General features: G+C 44.4%; 1 protein-coding gene across 2 annotated transcripts; it reads left to right on the top strand.

Moving 5' to 3' along the window:
• Nucleotides 1-78: 78 nt before the first annotated feature.
• Nucleotides 79-18,148, top strand: HSDL1 (hydroxysteroid dehydrogenase like 1). Of its 2 annotated transcripts, none has more exons than XM_006207531.4 (5): nucleotides 79-181; nucleotides 8,176-8,401; nucleotides 9,091-9,536; nucleotides 9,735-9,962; nucleotides 15,340-18,148. In XM_006207531.4, exons 2-5 carry the CDS (start codon nucleotides 8,182-8,184, stop codon nucleotides 15,436-15,438), a joined length of 993 nt encoding a protein of 330 aa, XP_006207593.1. In that variant the 5' UTR covers nucleotides 79-181; nucleotides 8,176-8,181; the 3' UTR covers nucleotides 15,439-18,148. The 2 variants fall into 2 exon arrangements, with proteins under 2 accessions (XP_006207593.1, XP_031536747.1); XM_031680887.2 differs by having other exon boundaries at nucleotides 93-181; nucleotides 8,217-8,401.
• The last annotated feature ends 622 nt before the right edge of the window (nucleotides 18,149-18,770 follow it).

Genomic DNA, 18,770 nt, shown 5'->3' with positions numbered 1-18,770 from the left:
CACGCGCACTCTAGTGGGCCAGCTTGTCGGGACGCCGGGGGCGGAACCCGCAACGGCCCCGCCCCCAGCGCATGCGCGGGTCACGTGGGGGCGCGGTCCGCGGCAGCTGCTGCGGTGGTGACGGGGGCGGCGGCCGCGCGTCTTTGGCGGGACCGGCTCCGAGACTGCGCCGTCTCTGCAGGTACCGCGCTCCCCACGCCTAGCTCCGGGCCCTAGGCCCTCCTGATCCTCTTCGGCGCCCGCCGGGCTTCGGCATGGACCCTCCGTCTGCGCCCCACCACGCCCCCCGGGATCGGTGCCCTCCGCGCCGGGACACCCCGTGCCCCTTCGTCTCTCTTCCCTCGGATCCCCGCCCCCAGCACCCCTCCTTCCAGACCTGTCCCCCAATAGCGCCCCTTCCCCAACTCCACCTCGGCGTTGCACCCCCAGAGAACCCTCTCTTCTGGGCCCGCCCCTCCCCCAGGACCAGCGGACCTGGGGCCCCACCCACCCCGAGCGCGGGGCCCCTCTTTCCCAGACATGCCCTGGTGCTCCCCACGAGGCTCTGAAAATGACTCCTTTGTGTGCTTTATTCTCGTCTGCAAAGGACTTGGTACGAGTGGTATTTGTTGTTGTCGTCTTTGTTCTGAATTACAAGTAATTCAGAATAAGGGAGCTGTAGAAGAAAGGGCACCACGAGTTCCCCAGCGGCGGTCGTTTGTTGGGGTGCTGGAGGGGAGGGGTTCTGGAGACCAGTGAGGCTGTCGCTTTCCTGAAGAAACATGTAGCCCAGACACAGCCCAGCGAAGCCAAACCCGGCAGCTTTCTGGGTGATGCTAGCAGAATGCCCGCCTCGGGGTCACACATTGGGGGTCATCAGCCAGGGCTGTGGACTATGACAGACCTCAATCTGAATTCCCACCTTCCACTTATTAGCTGCAGAGTCCTGGGTTTGTCGCTTTACCTGGGGAAGCCTCAGTCTCCCCATCTGTAAACTGGGTATGATTAAAACTGTATCTCCATGGGGGGAAGGTAGCCTAATTATCTCTCTCCCAAGAACGAACAAACAAACAAACAACTCAAAAGCTGTACCTCTTAAGGTTGGTGGGAGAACAAATGAGCTGATAGGAATAAAGCACTTAGCGTTTGCAGAAAGCCAACTCTCAGTTTTAACCGGGAGCACTACAGATAAACGGTCGTTAACGTTGAATACTGAATTATAGTGGCTAATAGCTAAGGTTTATTGAGCACTTATGTTCTAGGCTCTGTTCTGAGTGCTTTATACTATGATCTGATTTAATTCTCATTATAATCTAAGGCAGGAACTATTATCGCCATGTTTACCAGTGATACAAGGAGAGCTCAAGGAAGTGAAGTAACTTCACCTTCACCCAGGACACACACAGTTCTTCCCCTGGGAGCCTGGATTCGAATCCAGGAAGTCTGTTTTCAGAGTCTGTGGTTGTAATCGTGACAGTAATATTCCAGGGGCATAGAGTTTAACAAATTGGTATTTTTAAAGTAGATTTTTAAAATTGAGATAAAATTCACCATTTTAGCCATTTAAAAGTGTACTGCTCATAGCAGTGTATTCACCAGGTACTATTTAATTCCAGAACATCCCCATCATCTCCAAAAGAAGTCCCACCCCATTAGCAGTCACTCCCCATTTCCCACTCCCCTGTCCCATGGCAGCCCTAATCTACTTTCTGCCTCTGTTTCTTTGCCTTTTCTGGACATTTCATATAAATGGAATAGTATGATATGTGACTTTTTGTGTCTGGCTTCTCTCAGTCAGTACACTGTTCTCAGGGTTTTACGGGAAGTAGCTTGTACCTGTACTTCATTCTTTTTCTTGCTGCATAATATTCCATTATGTGGAAAGACCACATTTTGTTCATCCCTTCATCTGTTGTTGGATATCTGGGTTGTTTCTGTGAACATAGCTGTACAGGTTTTTGTGTGAGCCTAAGTTTTCAGTTATCTTAGGTCTATACCTAGTAGTGAGTGGTGGTGTTATTTTAATTCCCACCACATACATGGAGACCTGAAACTGATGGGTATTAGATCTTGGACAAGAACTCCCATGTTCTGCTGTCTCCACGCAGCACCCTATCAGTTCAGGTTAGTGGGATACTAAAAATTGGCAAAGGAAAGTAAGGAGATTCCAAAAAGTCATGATACACCAATAATAACTTTGTCAAAGCGCTGATAGGGAGTTTGAGAAGGTTCTCAAGTTTTTCTCCCCAAGAGTGAAATTTGAGCTTTGAACACAATGCATTATTTGCTTCTATTTATTAAATAAATATTGTTTACCCAGCACCATGCCAGGTGCTGAGGAGGAATAGTGAAGATGAATGCAATCCGAGCCTCACAGCATCATAAGGCTGTGGGTGGATTAAAGACTTAAATCAGAAAAGCAAAACTGTGAAAAAAAGAAATTTAGAAAATAATACGGGAAAATATCTTTATGGCTTGGGGTTGCGATGGGATTTCTGAAATAAAACATTACAAGCACAAACCATGCAGAAAAAAATGAATAAATTTGACTTCATTAGAATGAGGACATTCAATATGTGTGTATATGCATGACTGGGACATTGTGCTGTACACCAGAAATTGACACATTGTAACTGACTGTACTTCAATTTAAAAAAAAAATTTTTAAATGAGGACATTCAGTTCATCAAAAGCGCTATGAAGGGAATATAGAAAGAATTTTTATAACTGAACGAAGGAGAAGATGACACAGTAGCAGTAAGGTCGAAAGCGAGGAACAGACACTTGGAACAGGCACTTCATAGATGAGAAAACACAAACAGCACATAAACATCAAGAGAGCCAGCCAGCCGTATTAGTAGTCAGGAAATGTAAATGACAACCAGGATGAGACCCAGTTTCCCAGCGAGGCTTTGGCAGCAGGTGAACTGTTGGATGTTGCCAGCGTGAGCTCACACTCACTGCTGGTGGGCATGTAAGTTGGTTCAGCAGCTTGGGTAGCATCTGGTTGAAACTATGGATGTCCTGTGGCCCAGCAGTTCGACCCTTAGGCCTGGCCCTTTGAGAAACTGGTACCATTGCCCAGGAGACGTGCCCGAGAGTGGTCATGGCAGCGCTGTTCATAATTATAAAGTAAAAACCAGCAAGAAAATCCCAAAGGCCCATCAGCAGTAGGGTGGATATATGAATCGTGGTGTATTTGTACCATGAGATCGGGCAGCAGTGCAAATGTATAGCTCCGGATGCGTGGATGAGTCTGGAACACAATGCAGAGCGAAAGTAACAAGTCACCAAAGGGTACACACGGTGTGATTTCTTTATGTAAAGGGCACATCCAGGCCAAATGGAATGTTATTATTTCAGAATCCATGCTGGGGTAATAGTACAGCTATTGAAAAAAAAAAAAGGCCAGGGAATGATGACATCAGAATTCAGGAATGTGGATGCCCACTGGGTGGTGGAAGTGGCCGTGATCAGGGAAGAAGCATTGGGGCTTCTGTGATGTTGCTTTTGTGAAGTCGGGTGGCTCCGTGGGCATTTTGTCTATTCTTTGAACTGTGCATAATAGGTGTTAAAACTTTTGTGTATATTTCTCAATTTTCTTAAAGTACAGACACATTAGTTTTAGATTTTCTGCCCTCAAGGGGCCTATTTGGGGAACAAGATAGAGATAGAGTAGACACTTGAATAGAAGGCAGAGCAGTGCCAGAAGGGCAGCATGGCCGGAAGAGGCAGAGGGGAGCTCATGCGGATGGGTGCGGTGACCTGGGCAGGAGGGGAGAGGGGCCGGGGCCAGGTGTGTGCAGTCAGTGCTTGTCAGTGCTGGGACAGAGCTGGGGAGGAGGGATGGGACTTGTGCTGGTCTTGCAGGGACAGATGGGATTTGAATGCTGAGAGTAAGGCAGGTCCAGGCTCTGTGTGAAAGAAGAAAGATCTATGAAAATAAAGTTAATGAAAAGAAAGTCCCTGACCCTGGAGTCTTTAGTGAAAAGGCAGGCAGTGCCAGGCGTGGATGAGGATGGCGAGGACCACCTCGGCTAATGGAAGATCAGAGGAATCGCTGAAGATACTTTCTGGTTCCTGAAGACACTTGAAGGTTCTGGTTGAAGGGGAGTTGTAGGATTTGCAACTTGTCTCTTCACAGTCCTGAAAACTAGACTGACTGTCCATCCATCTTAATTTTCTGTGACTGCTGTAACAAATTGCTGCAGACTCAGTGGCTTAAAACAAGACACAGCTGTTCTCTTGCAGTTCCAGAGGTCAGAAGCCTGAAGTCAGCCCCCCCGGGCAAAAGTCAAGGTGTCAGCAAGGCTGTGTCACCTCTGGAAGCTCTGGGGAGAATCCATTTCCTGGCCTTTGCCAGATTTTGGAGGTACCTGCATTCCTTGACCTGTGACCCCATCTGTGCATCTCCAGATCCAGCAGCCTGTGGTCTTTAAATCTCACTGGCACTCTCTCCAACCTCTGCTTCTTACTCACGTCTCCTCTGACTCTGACCCTTCTGATAAGGACACGTGTGATCACACTGGACCCACCTGGATAATCCAGGATGATCTCCCCATCTCAAGATCCTTAATCTGCAAAGTCCCCTTGCTACATAGGGTGACATATTTATGGGGTTTGAGGATCAGAATGTGGACATATCGGAGGGACATTATTTACCAACCCCATTACCTTTTTTGGGGGGTGCCTTAATTGCCTTTTTCCCATCATACTTGCTTAATTTTCTTTGAAAACATTTTGGCCAATCTGTCTGATGTTCTTGTACCATCCCCCACCATGTGTCATTCATTGGGGTAGCCTGGTGACGTCTGTTTAAGCCGAGACACTACTCTCAGGGCTGTTGATTCCTGAAGGTTTTTATATGAGATCTGATCTCCCTTTTCACTGCGAAGTTGAGTCAGCTAAACCATAGGTCGGGATAATGTTACAGACAGAGCAGCTGTGCTTTGAAGAGGTGACTTTGCTTCTTAGGGTTTGACCATAATTTTCCCATGATGCTTTTATAGTTGTGATGTTATCTCAAAGGTTTTTATTTTAAGACTGTTTTTGGAGCAGTTTAGGTTGATAATGAAATTGATGGTAAGGTACAGAGATATACTGCCTGCTTCCACACATGCAGAACCACCCACGTTGTCAGCATCGCTCACCAGAGTGGTACCTTTTTTTTGCCACGGATGAACCTACTGCTCTGATTACCAAGTACCTCCACCTCTCCTTCCAGCGTCTCTGCCAGCCCTGTACCCAGGTGCTCAGCTGGGCCAGCTGCCACCGTGCGGAAGTTCTAGGGCTCCACAGCTGGAGCACAGGGCAGTGGTTGGCATAGAGGGAAGGATGAGGCAGAGAAAGCCCAGGGGGACCCTGGGGAAAGGTGGGGAGAAGGGTGTCTGTCCCGTTGGGGCCCAGCCTCTTCCGGGCTTTGTTCAGGGGTCCGTGTGGAGCGCCATCTCCATCCCAGCCCTCTGAGTGGGCTGTGTCCCATTTGATGAAATGTTCCTTAAAAAAGGTGCAGGAAAGGGGGCACCTCCAAGCCGAGCCTTTCCCCAGACAGGCGCACCTTGCATCCATTAGACCTTGATGTGCAGGATTCAGGTTTTCATTGAAGACAGTATTTTAACATCTTGAATATACTCCCACCTGTTCTTTTGAAGAATAGATTTATTATTCCAAGTATCTAGTTTTTTGGAGTCATAGTTTTGTTACTTCTAATTTTATTATATTTTGTTAGAAAAGTACTAATGCATACAGGTGTTATTTTTTGCATTTACATTCCTCATGGCCTAGTATTTGATTAATTATGACAAAAGGCACATGTCCACCTGTAAAAAGTTATTTCAGGAACTCCCAACTCAGAGTGGTTGAACATGGAATCTCACTTTTTCTGTTCTTTCTCGTAAGAAGCTAATGTTTTCGTTGTTTCTCTGGGAATCTTGCAGTTAGCACTATTCGGGGCCTGCAGTGATGTGACCGCCCTGATGTGGTGCCTGTCGGGGCTTCTCGGGCCAGCACCTGCCTCCACAGGGACTCGGCTGTGTGTGGAGGTGGCGGAGCAGGGAACCCTTTGAAGGGTTGACACGCCACTGCCTCATCACTGACGTCCGGAAACTTTGAGAGGCATGCGTGCATGGCAGAAAAGGAGTAAATGGATTTGAGGTGGATGATCCTAACTTTGAACGTATTTCAAAGGATTTAGAGCAGCTCCCAGAGTACACTGCCCTAGTGTGGCTGATTGATCAGGAAAAGAAAAGCATTTTCAGCCCAAACCGCGTTGATCTTGATAGTTCGTATTTTAGGAAGTCTCATCCAGTGTGGTCTATGAAGAAGAGTTACCCGAAAGGAACATGTCATTTTTATATTATTAAGTATTTGGTTTGTGTACCTAATAAAGTGTGTAATACTTTCTTTTCATGACCAGTTTTGGCATTCTTTTCGTAGGAGGTAAGTTTCTATGAACAGAATTGCAAAGTGTACAGCACTTTACTTACCGGAAATAAGATGACTCCTTGAGTTATTTTCTGTATTGTTATTTGAGAAAAACATTTCTTTAATTTATTGCTCCATCAGCTTAATTAGAATTATGATGGGAACATAAAACTTGCTGTTTGAGGGATTACATCCTTATTGTGGGGCATTTAGGAATCTTACTACCTGTTTCTTCGGTTTTCTGTCATACTTCTTTTGTGTGTTTTGTTGGTTTGTAATTTGGACTACACATTCATGTATCTCCTCCACACACATAGTTGATACATACATACTTCTGTTTCAGAGTTTTTATTATTTTCTGTGCCAGCGGACACAGTGTTGGGTCTTTCTCACAGTGTGTTCCATTCTGGTGGCGAATTTGTTTTCTCCTGTTTACTTTTCACTCTGTACAACTTGGTTGAGCTCAAATTGCATTGCAGTGGAGTGGGAGGGACTTCACTTATTCTTCCTTAAGCTTATGCCAATTTTTGCTGATGTTGTTGGGGATTTTCTTAGTTTCAGGATTTTTTTTTTTCTGTCCTAATGCAATTTCTATGAGAGGGGCCACTTCCAGAAGTTTTTAAATGTTTCTTTGGCTTAAATCTGTTTTATTTACTAAATGCTGTATCCTTGTGTCCGTATACATCTGAGCTCCCTGTCATTTAATTGTAGTCCACTGTGAGCTTTTGGCACCTTGTCCCTCACAGATAGCACACACAGTTGGATCCGGCCTCAGTGGCTCCCCAGGTCTAGGCTGGGGTGAAGCTCATCAGCCTTGGTCGTGCCCGGCTTTTCTCTACCTCTTCAGGGTCATCTCTGATGCCAGGCTCACATATACCGGTTCATACGGCATTTAAAATTGTTCTGTGAAATATCTGTCTCTTCCCCTAGGTAACAGTTATTTAATTCTTTGAATCCTTAGCATCTGTCATGGTGCATGGAACATCATGGGATGCCTAGTGCTGCTTGCTCTGTGGATACTTGTAAGAATTGTATTGGGCTTTTCGTTCCTCAGATGTAAGGGGCCAGGCAGAGAGAATGGTGTGCAAATGATGCTAGCAAGACGAAGGAGTGCTCCCCCCACTGTCATTTGAGAAAATCATTTCTTGAAGTTTGAGGAGCATCTCTTTTTAAATATACATTCATGAATATTACTTACACTTAATACCATTTATGTTTAATTTATGTTAAAGTTTATTAGGTCTTAGTTTTGTCTCAAATGGACAGTAAGCTCTTTGAGGCCAAGGCCTTGTCTTAATATTACCTCTATTTCCTTTATGTTGTCTCAACATGGACAGTGGGCCCTCTGTGTTTGCCAGTTTTTGAATAAATAAATAAAAGAAATAAATGTACCTCTCACCTATTATATGAATTAGAAAGTCTGTGCCTGCCGTTACGCTGGACTGGAGGGTTTCTAGGGAATGGAGCGTATTGTGTTTCTCTCTGTATCCTCTGCATTTAGCACAGTGGCTGAATTTCAGTAGCAATTTGGTAACTCTTGATAGTTACGTTGAGTAATCTCTTTGAAAAAAAGTACTTTCTGAGCTACAGGTGTGAAGTAATGAAATCATAAAATTGACTGGGTCCCTGGACTCCATGCCTTTGAACAGTTACTGTTACTTGAATGCACAATTATTAAGTGCTGATGTCCTCTGATGTCTTTCTTTGCTGGAACTGTGCATGTTCCTTTAACTTCTTAAGCAGAGACCACCTCTCTCTTGCCCCCGCCTGCAGGTTGCCATGGCTGCCGTTGACAGCTTCTACCTCTTGTATAGGGAAATCGCCAGGTCTTGTAACTGCTACATGGAAGCTCTCGCCTTGGTTGGAGCCTGGTACACGGCCAGAAAAAGCATCACCGTCGTCTGCGACTTCTACAGCCTGATCAGGCTGCACTTCATCCCTCGCCTGGTGAGCAGAGCAGATCTGATCAAGCAGTATGGAAGATGGGCAGTCGTGAGTGGTAAGAAGTGAGATGTCCATTCTTGCCTGATTTAACAGTGAAATAAATCTTTCCTGTTAGAGTTGTGGTTTAAGTTGGATGCATCATTCAAGGAGTTACTCCATTTAATGTAATGTTTTCATGGGATAAAAAAATAAAACTTCCTCCATGGTGATTATGTTTGTGTTTCTCACCACCCTCGTTTTCGGAGAATTTTCCTGTGATTTTTGTCCTTTTATTCTGCCTCATCCTGCTGTCAGTCCTGCTCCAGCCCCACCTTCCTACCCCTTGCTTTTCCTTTTTGCTCTGTGTTTTGAAAGTGTCCTTATAAACTGTTACCACTTTCAGAAATGCTTCCCTTACTTTAAATTTCATTTCAGTGTATCATTGTTTCCCAGGAAAGTACCTCCTGGCACTCATTCAAGCCAGGTATAAGTTGGAAAATAGTTTCCCACCGTGTCTCACAGTCGACATGGTGAATGTAAAACAGTTCTTCCTCTACCCGGCAGGGTGTTTGGGAGAGCATTTGACTAGCTTGTGTCAGTCCTTATTATGGTTTGGGCCTTGTGCTGGACTGATCAGCTACAGACCTCAGGTTGTTCCTAGTGTGAATCCTTCTTTGATTAAACCTGGAAATGGGGTTTTTAAAGTCCATGTTAAAGGTTACACTGTGAAATGAGTTTGCTTACTTTTCCTGGCTTGTCCTGTAGGCGCAACAGATGGGATTGGAAGAGCCTACGCGGAAGAGTTAGCCAGCCGCGGTCTCAGCATCATCCTGATTAGTCGGAACCCAGAGAAGCTGCAGACAGTCGCTAGAGACATAGCTGACACCTACAAGGTGGAAACCGATGTTATCGTCGCCGACTTCAGCAGCGGCCGCGAGATCTACGACCTGATTCGGGAAGCCTTGAGAGACAGAGATATTGGCATCCTGGTGAATAACGTGGGCGTGTTTTACCCCTACCCTCAGTATTTCACTCAGGTCTCTGAGGACACGCTCTGGGACATCATAAACGTGAACATCGCCGCAGCCAGTTTGATGGTCCACATAGTGCTACCGGGGATGGTGGAGAGGAAGAAGGGAGCCATCGTCACCATCTCATCTGGCTCCTGCTGCAAACCAACCCCCCAGCTGGCTGCGTTTTCTGCTTCGAAGGTGACGTATTACTGATTGGAAAGTGAAATCGTGAGGCAGGAGAAGGTTTACCTCAGTGGTTTGGTCCAGTTTGTTGAGCTCTTGGTCAGCAGCTCATGTTATGCTGTATTTTCTCTTAAAATGGCAATAAGTCTTTTTTCTTCTGAATCTCTTCTGAGTTCCCCAAGAATTAAGTCTTTTCCCCTCCTGTTTTAACAGGCTTATTTAGACCACTTCAGCAGAGCCTTGCAGTATGAATATGCCTCTAAAGGAATCTTTGTACAGAGTCTAATCCCATTCTGCGTGGCTAGCAACGTGGCCACACCCGGCAGCTTTCTGCACAAGTGCCCATGGTTGGTGCCTTCACCAAAAGTGTATGCACATCACGCTGTTTCTACGCTTGGCATTTCAAAAAGGACCACAGGATACTGGTCCCATTCTATCCAGGTAACAGTATGTGCTCAGTTCTTGAGATTAGGTTAATGCATCCTAAAGCTTTCTAAACGATACAGGGGAATCTGATTGGAGCCTCATGCTGAAAGATGAGGACTGTAAATTCTGGTTCTTGAATCCTGATGATTCTGGTTCAGTCACTAAATTCTCTTTGTGGAATTACATATTAAGAACATTCAAAAGTTCAATCTATATGAACTTTTCTTAGATGAACTTTTCATCTAGAAGATGAAATTTGCTGCTTTAATGTAAGTAGACAGGAGCAGTATAAAAATACTAAGTATTTATATGGAAATTTCAAAGTAAAGAAGATTCTAGTCATGCTTGAGGGGGTGTCTAAATCAGCAGTGTGATCCCCAAACCTAAAACCATAAAATAGGTTTTCATTTTATTCAAGATGGTATTTCAGTATATTCTTGGATTCATTTGTTCAAGAAGCGTAGAATTTTTTTTAAAGTTGTTCAGGCATGACAAAGATTTGGATCTTTAGTATTTTAAAGAGTAAATTTGTTAAATATTTGAAATTTTGATTCTCAGTTAAGAGAATAATGGTTTATTATAATAGACTTGTGTTTCTTTACCTGGTTAGTAAGTAGATGTTTTCCAATTCAGAATTGTTTTTTTCTTTAAGACATAGAGTTTTCTTAAATACCAAATATTTTGGGGGCTCCTTGCCTAAAAATTATTAGATTTACCAGTATCAAATAAGTAGATATGTAAATCACAATAAAGTTCACTTTTATCACATTTTTTAGCTAAACATTTCTTTAATATGAAGCAGTTTTACTTAATTGGTCATTTTTAGGTCCTTAATTATTAGAGAAAAGCAGAGACGTAGTTTCTAAAAATGTAGTTTTAGAAGCCACTGACCACGATGTTCTCTTTGAAAGGAAGGTGTAATGAGGGTTGGTTTTGGATGTGTAGATACTTTGACTGTTTATAAAACCCAACATTTTAATAACAATCAAACTTCATTCACATTGATGAACTTTTGTTGAGAGTGTATTTTTTTCTGCCAAGAAATTCTGTTAAACAGAATTTAATTCCTAGAGCAGTTTGCTATACAAAGTTGTTAAAACTGTTCCCTTTTTTTGGTTTGTATTTCGCTCAGTTATTTTCAGCCATATCAGTTTTACAGCAGAGGCTGGTTCATCAGTCACGGTTTTGTCCATAGCAGGTTTCCCTGGTGACTTTTGCCATTTGCCTTTGTCATTGTCATTCCTTCCAGATGCAGTTTGTACAGGTTGCAGGGATCTGACTTCGGCCAAGATTTCAGTCCTCTGTCTGTCTTTAGCCTGTGACACGTATGGTGTAAAGCTTGCTTTGCCAGACTTACCCCTCAGGTTTTGTCTTGTGCTGTTGAGGCCCGTTAGTACCTTTAATATGTTGTGAATTAAATAAGAATGGTAGACTGTTTCTTGACAAGATGTGGTGATAGACCGAGTGTGAAGGGTGGAAGGAAAGGAAGACACGACACATAGTCTCAGGTTTTGGCTTCAGAAACTAGGGGCACTATTTACTCAGGAACACGAGAGGAAGAGGGCAGGTTTGGGGAGAAACCATGAGAGTTTTACACCTGGATTTAAGGTTCTAGGAATGATTTAAGAAGAGTGGCATTGGCAGCTGCACAGGTGGGGGGCTTGGATGGGAGTCAGAGCCTCAAGGGTCACCGGTGTCTGGCTGGAGGGTGAGCCGCGGAGTGGGGACAGCACCCGAAGAGGGTGTAGGGGAGGACAGCCTGGTCAGGGTTGCAGGGAGCATTCCAGGGGACCGGGAAGAAGGCCTGGAAAAGGGGCGGCCGGGGGGAGGTCAGAGAGGAGAGTGGACCGTGGACGCTGCGGGCAGTGATGGCTTTGAGGGGAGGATGGTCAGTGTCACGTGATATCAGCTGTCCTGTCACATAAGGACCAGCACACGTCTTTGGGTTTAGAGTCTTGAAAATCTTTGGTGACCTTGATGAAAGCAGTTTTGGCGACGTTTTAGGAAGCAACCAGGTTACAGCGAGTAGGTGAGTGTGGGGAAGATGGGCGCATGCTCGAGAAATCAGGCTGCGCGCTTCGTGGGAGAGATGGAGTGGGTCCAAGGAAGGGGTTTGGTTTGTTAGTTATCTGTTGAAGTTAGCAGCAACTTGCTTGTAAGTACATGCTGGAGGAAAGGGGCACCTGGGGAAGGACAGCTTAAAGACCGGAGAAAGAAGGCGTGGTTCCCAGGAGTGGGGATGGGCTGGTAAGCACAGTGGAGGGGGGGATGTGGACTTGGAAACAGGTAGAAAGCCATGAGCCAGAGGGGGTGCCACCAGTGCACTTGGAAGCAGAAGGACCCTGTCTGCTGGCCCATGAAATGGGGGTCTGGTCAGGGTGAGCTGAGCTGGGGGTGAGGAGGTTCACAGTCATACTGGAGGAGGAGGGACAGGGAGATGCAGGGGAGCCCCCAGTGAGTGATAGGCTGAGAGTTGGTGGTGACATCGGTCTGTGTGCCTTTTCACTTGGCTCTCTTACCTGTGGGTCATCCTTCCTGAAGCCCCAAAGATGGCCTCTCCCTTGTCTTCACAATGTCATACTGAGAACGGAGTGTATTCAGCAATTATTTCTAAGTTTGGGTAAGAAGAGGTTATTTCTTTGTGAGCTTGCACGAAGGTTGGGAAGCACGTTCCTCACCCCTCACCCCTGGCCTCAGGCTTCCTTCCCCAACCCCGTTTCCTTCCAGATGTCTGTGCAGCATCAGGGCTAAGGCGGGGTGGTGTCAGAACTGACACATAGCCACGACTCTTGCTCAGTCAGTAACCATTCGTATAATTCAGCAGTTGCGTCTTGTATGTTTTAAGCTAGTTGTCTTAATATGTCTTAATAATGATTTGCAACCAAGATAGGGAAAAAATGATTTGGGCTTAAAAAACAGCTCAAAGGAGTCAAATGTATTTACTTGAATTGTTAACTAGTTACCAATAGTGATTTGGGAGTGTTTCTCCTCATTTTCCAAGTGGCATTGGGCAGTATTACATCGTTGGCTTTGGAACACACAACTTGACCCTAAAAGAGCCTTTCCGTTGAAGCTTTCCATTCGTGATACTTGACATAAAGACCAGAAACATGCTTGTGTTTGATTGAAAAAACTTAACAAAAAAATTTAAAAATTGACTAGAAAATCTGGCTCATGCACGTAGGACCGGTGCCCATTGCTGGGTGGGCTGGGGCAGAGTTGGGGCCTGAGCTCTCTGGACTGGCTCCCAGTCTGTTTTGAATTCCTACCTACTTCTGATGTACTCATTCATATATACTCTGCATGTGTTTTACTATTGGAAAAGGAAAAGAAAAAAAAGAAGAAAAGACGCATTCAGGGCAGAGGTAGGGCTGGGTGGGAATGGGAAAGCCTGGGGGCTGCGTACTGAGATGTGGGTGGGGGTCCCAGGGAGGCAGGCCCCTGGCTGTGCTGGAGGGTAGATCCCTTCTTCGCAGTGCGTCTCCCATGCTGGCTGGGAAGGGGACCTCTAACCACACACTTTGACAGCAGCTTTGGTTATGTCTTTGGATACTCCCATTTAAGGATGCAGCTTGTGTTCTTAGGGTCTTCTCCATTCCCATTTACTTCTTACCTCTTTCAGTCCCACCTGGCTCAGTCTCTGGGAAGTGCGTGGCATCTGTATTTTGGTTGCTCTGCACATTTCCAACAAGCTGGGCGTCAACACTCACTGTGGATTTCCATCCCCACCTCCCTTTGAACCGGGTCCCTGGGAGGCCTCCCATTAGTCACTGTCGGGGTTCTGATGCAGAGGAGGAGCAGGCTGGACACACTAGGGGGGACCCCTGAGGATACCCAAAGCCTTGTGGAGCCTGAAACCCAGCCCTCCTCTCCCTCTCTGGCTTTCCTGCAGTTCCCAGAGCCCGCAGACTTGGCACTCCTTATCTTAACAGGCCGTTGGCTCTGCCCCTGTGATGGGTCCATCCACACCCAGAGGATGCAGGTCTCTCCTCTCCTGTTAGCTCTTCCCACCCTGCTGCCCAGGGTGCCGCCGCCCCACTGGGACGAGGGGGGGATGGCGTATTCATCCGTCCTCCCCCTGCTGGACCTTGGAACACGGGCAGCACACACTGATGCTGGTCCCTCTGCAGGAGACAGTGCCCAGGAGTGGAAATGAAAAGCAAACAGATTTCTAGATGCTGATTCCTTCTCCACTCAATAAATACTGAAAAAAAATCCCTTTGAGGGGGACCTGATTATCTAGCCTGTGTCAGGGGTCCTCCTCAGGGTCTGTATGCTGACTTGTCTTATCTCCTTGGATTTAGAGCCTTTTGCTTTTAGGACAGTGATTCTAAGGAGGAGTATTTGGGTATTTTTTCCACGAAATCCTGGCCCTTTAAAAAGAGGTCGAAAGAGATCTTAGTTATTTTTACAGAAAGTTACTCACAGCTCCAGGGCAAATATGGGACTCCTGTCTCCATGGTGGCTAAGCTGGGCCTTCTGTGGAACCTGGGAACAGTGGTGGGTCCAGGACCCTTACCCCACAGTTCATGGTATTGGGAACCCCTCCATGTCCACTGTGGTTCCTGGAATTGCAGAGTAACCCAGATCTGTTTCTTAAGGAGAATGTGGGCTGACCTGTGTTCCTACACTTCTGTTCAAGGCTAGCATTTCAGCCCTTGCCGGGCCTGTCCCTTTCCCTTCCTTAATGTCCAGGGTGTTAACTTAGTTCGCTCAGTCTTGGACAGACCTGTCAGTGTTGCGCAGGGTTTCTCCTCCTGGCCACTATCGGCATAGAAGTGGGGTCGTTTCTTGTTGTGGGGCCATCCTATGCACTCTGGGATGTTCTGCAGCATCCTTGACCTCTGCCCACTAGATGCCAGTAACACCACCATCCCAGTTGTGACCTCTTATAACGTTCTGGACGTTGCTGTATGTCCCCTGGGGTGACTTGGCCTGCAGCAGAGCACCATCAGCAGGACGTCCTCCCTGCATCCCCAAGCCTTCCTCATCACAGCTCAGGACACTCTCCCAGGGTCATGGTGTTTTTGACTCAGTTCTTTTGCAACTTAGCTAACTTAACTTAGCTCCATCCTGCCCCTCAAACCACATTTTTCTCACACAGTACTAACCATGTATGCATTTTTCTGTTTCACCTGCCTTTTATTTCTGGGATAATTTGGTAATTCTTAACCACGTGACCTGCTGTTCATAATCAAGTTAAATAAAGATGGAATTGTATTGCTGTGTGTAGGTCTGTCCAGCCTCATTAGACAAAGGGTGTGGTTTCATTTTTCGTATTTAATATGATTGGTGGGTGATCTCTGTTGGTTTAAATCATTGCTGATCTGTGTGTTTTGTTGTCAGTGGCTTTGGATTGTAACCTTCTAACCTTTTTCTCTTTCATTTTTAGTTTCTTTTTGCACAGTATATGCCTGAATGGCTCTGGGTGTGGGGAGCAAACATTCTCAATCGTTCTTTACGTAAGGAGGCCTTGTCCTGCAAAGCCTGAAGCTGGACGATGGTTGGGAAGTATTGCCAACTCTTGAGAACCTGCAGTATTCTGACGTTTGGAAGAACACATTTATCATCCACATTTGCTTTTATTCCTGATCGTTTAGCATACTGTTGACTCATCATTTGCAAAGCATACGTAACGCTTTTAAGAATGCTGTGAAAAACCTCAAGGGCCACATGGATGGCACAGAGTAAATCACCACCAAGGCACAAGCACTGGTCAAGAAAACCTAAATTTTGATGCTTTTTTCCCCTAAGCCGTTCAAAAGTTGTGTAGTTTATGTTGTTCTAGGAGCTAAACAGCAGTCTGATACTGAAATATAATGTGACTTGTCAGCTTTTATAACTTCAGATGTTGTTTCCTAAGGGAAATTATCTGTTTCAATAGGTGAATTATAGTATTGGTTTTCAAATGTTCATCAGGAAAGACTATTTAAATGCATTATTTTCTAGGTAAGGCTTCTGGTCTAGTTGTAGAAATCAGTGTGTATTATATTGTATAGCTCTAGTTGTTTGGCTGTCAGTATATGGAAATGCTGCTCTTCAACTGATATTTCATTAGCGAACATATATGTGTGTATGTTGTGTGCACCTGGGCAACTTTTGGGGTGAGTTACTTTAAAAAATATTTCTTGTTAAGATGGCTTAATGTGAAACCTTAAGGGGGTATTCAAATTCTAGATTACTCCTTGTCATATTAAACAAGGCTACCCAATTTTGTGCTGTAGATTTGCCATCTATAATTTTACTTGTGTCTTTTTTTTTAACCTTTTATGGAATTCATTCATTCCTGGATTTGGACAGGTGATGGTTGACCCTCAGTTGTCTCTTGATTTATAATTATGGAGAAGTAGTGATTTCTCAGCCTATGACCCATTTTATAACTAAAATTTAGCCCTTTAGAGCATGTTATATCTGGTTTCCAAATACTTTTCTATGTGATATTCTTCCATATCAGTAGCATTGGTGTAAATAAGTATTCATGGAATAGTAGTTAAAATATGGACAAATTATGGTGTGATATGATGTATTATATCTGATGAAATACATTAGAAGCTCATTTTTGGTTTGTGTAATGAATTGATGCATTATAGTGAATACTTTTATTGGTATGAAGATGTCGATGCACAATCCACCACAATGTGGGTGAGCCCTGAAACCTGTTGTGAAATGTTTTTGGTTCAGGTCCTATAAAGCCAAATATTTTTTGAGGACCAACTACATACCTAGTGCTTTGAGAACTGTAAATCACTATACGAATGTGACAATGTGTGCAAATTTAAAATTCAGAGTTTAATATTGTGACATTGATGCAAAAATAAGTAAATTGAAATCAGTACTTTTATGGAATCCTTTTCTCCTGAGATAATATTCCATTACAAGTAGGCCTAAGCATGCTTTTTATGTTACACCCACAGTTTCATCAGTGACATTGATATTTCCAGATATGACTTAGTATTTTCAGATCTCTATTTCCCGATCTGACTTGGACTCAAGATCAGCAGTTAAATTCAGAATCTCTTCTTCCATTTACAAATCAGGCTATAATCACATAAGAAGAAGAACTTTAGGTGTGGAAATTTACATACTAGTGATACCCGGTAGAACTGAAGGTTTTGATGGAGTTAGCTTGGAAGCCTTTATTTTGTTGTATTTGGCATTTCCCCCCACCCAACAATTAATTTATGGTCATTAATACTAGAGAAAATTACACTTCGTGCCACTATGACCTGAACTTTGATGTGTAATAAGAAGCAGCAACTTTATGTAAAAATACCATTTTTGTATCTACGGTGTTATGTGGTACAGCAGTGTCTTATATTTATAGATTAGATGTTGAATCATTGTTCTATGATGAGAATCAGTAAACCATGTCAGTTTTAAAATTCTCTACCTGGCAGGACGTATGTAAATATACTGATTGGTGCAAAGTCAGTAAAAGATCAAAACCAAGACTCTTCCTTTAGTTTTATCTTTCTCAGCTCATTTGAGAGTCATGATTGGACCACTGTAGATGGGGTTTCTTATTTAGAATGTGGGAAATAAGAACCTTTGAAACAACCTGTGACCTAAAAATTAACAATAAAAGCAGTTGCTTCTGCTTCCTTTGGAAGAGGTTTTGCTCCATATGTTTGTAAACCGGTTGTTTTGGGAAGATACATTTTTTTCCTTTAGAAACAATTATTTTAAAATTACAGAAAATTAATTTAATCTCAGAACACCTGTGATAGTAGTTCATTAAAAGCGGGTGATTGAGTTAAGAAGATTGTGCATAACCAAGTGTCTGATGAATCTTTTGAAACTACCAAGTTGACTTGTTGCTCTCATTGTCCTGATAGGTTGAGTAAGATGAAGGCTAACTTTGGTCACTGACCTTGGCTAGATGGGGGTCGCTGACCTATTGTCCTGACCTATTTTCCTTGAGTGATGGGGATGAAAGGTAGTGGGTTCAAGAAAGATTGGGAAGAAAAAGGGAGACAGCCAGTTGAGACAGCTCTTTTGAGGAGTCTTTTTTTGTTTTGTTTTGTTTTGTTTTAACCTCAATTGCTTAAAATCTTGTCACATTTGGGAACCAGAGGGTTAAGTGGGGTCATCAGGCTTGACATGTGCACCCTCCAAAACCAGGCTGTGTCTCTGACTCAGTTTTGACTCAGGTTGTGACTCTTTAGCACTTAGTTTGAATAAAGATTTATCTTCCCATGGAATCGTGCATGCTTTATTATACACGTGAAGTGTGAGTTTCGAAAGTTATTAGAGCCTGGGGTGGGGGAAAACCATTGGACCAAGATCCTGGAGCTCCCAGCCTTTCTTGGTAGATTTCCAAGCTACCTCTCCATCACACTCCAGCCCCCTGCAGTTTATAGGGGGTCTCAGAAGCTGGCAGCAGTCTCCTTTTCCCCAGCATTGGACTTCACTATCACATGACAAGGATGTTTGCAGTTCGCTAGCCTACCTCTGTTCCCAACAGTCTGGCTGTGTATTCAATGGCATAGTGACTTAAAGGGCTATTAAGAGAATCCTGGCCAAGACCAATTGACCCTGAATTAAAACAACACACTTACATTTAAGATCAAGTGCCTTATGTGGTGGCAGCAGGGAGTGCTTAACTTTGAGGATTTACAAATGCAACGGAGTCAAGAATTGTCTGAAAGTTCCTTAACACTGATGCCATCTCAGAACGGGGGACAAGAACTTAACCAGGTGTGGGTTGGCCTAGTACAACCACCACCATTTACTGAATATGTGTGTGTCAATCTCTGTATGTATATGTTTCATTTAACCCTCATCCTATGAGGTCGGTATTAATATCTTTTTTGGATGAGGAAA

Source organism: Vicugna pacos, chromosome 9 (assembly GCF_048564905.1).
Source record: "Vicugna pacos chromosome 9, VicPac4, whole genome shotgun sequence".
Taxonomy (NCBI): Eukaryota; Metazoa; Chordata; class Mammalia; order Artiodactyla; family Camelidae; genus Vicugna; species Vicugna pacos.
Note: the sequence above shows the minus strand (reverse complement) of the source record. Positions and strands in the feature narration are given on the sequence as shown.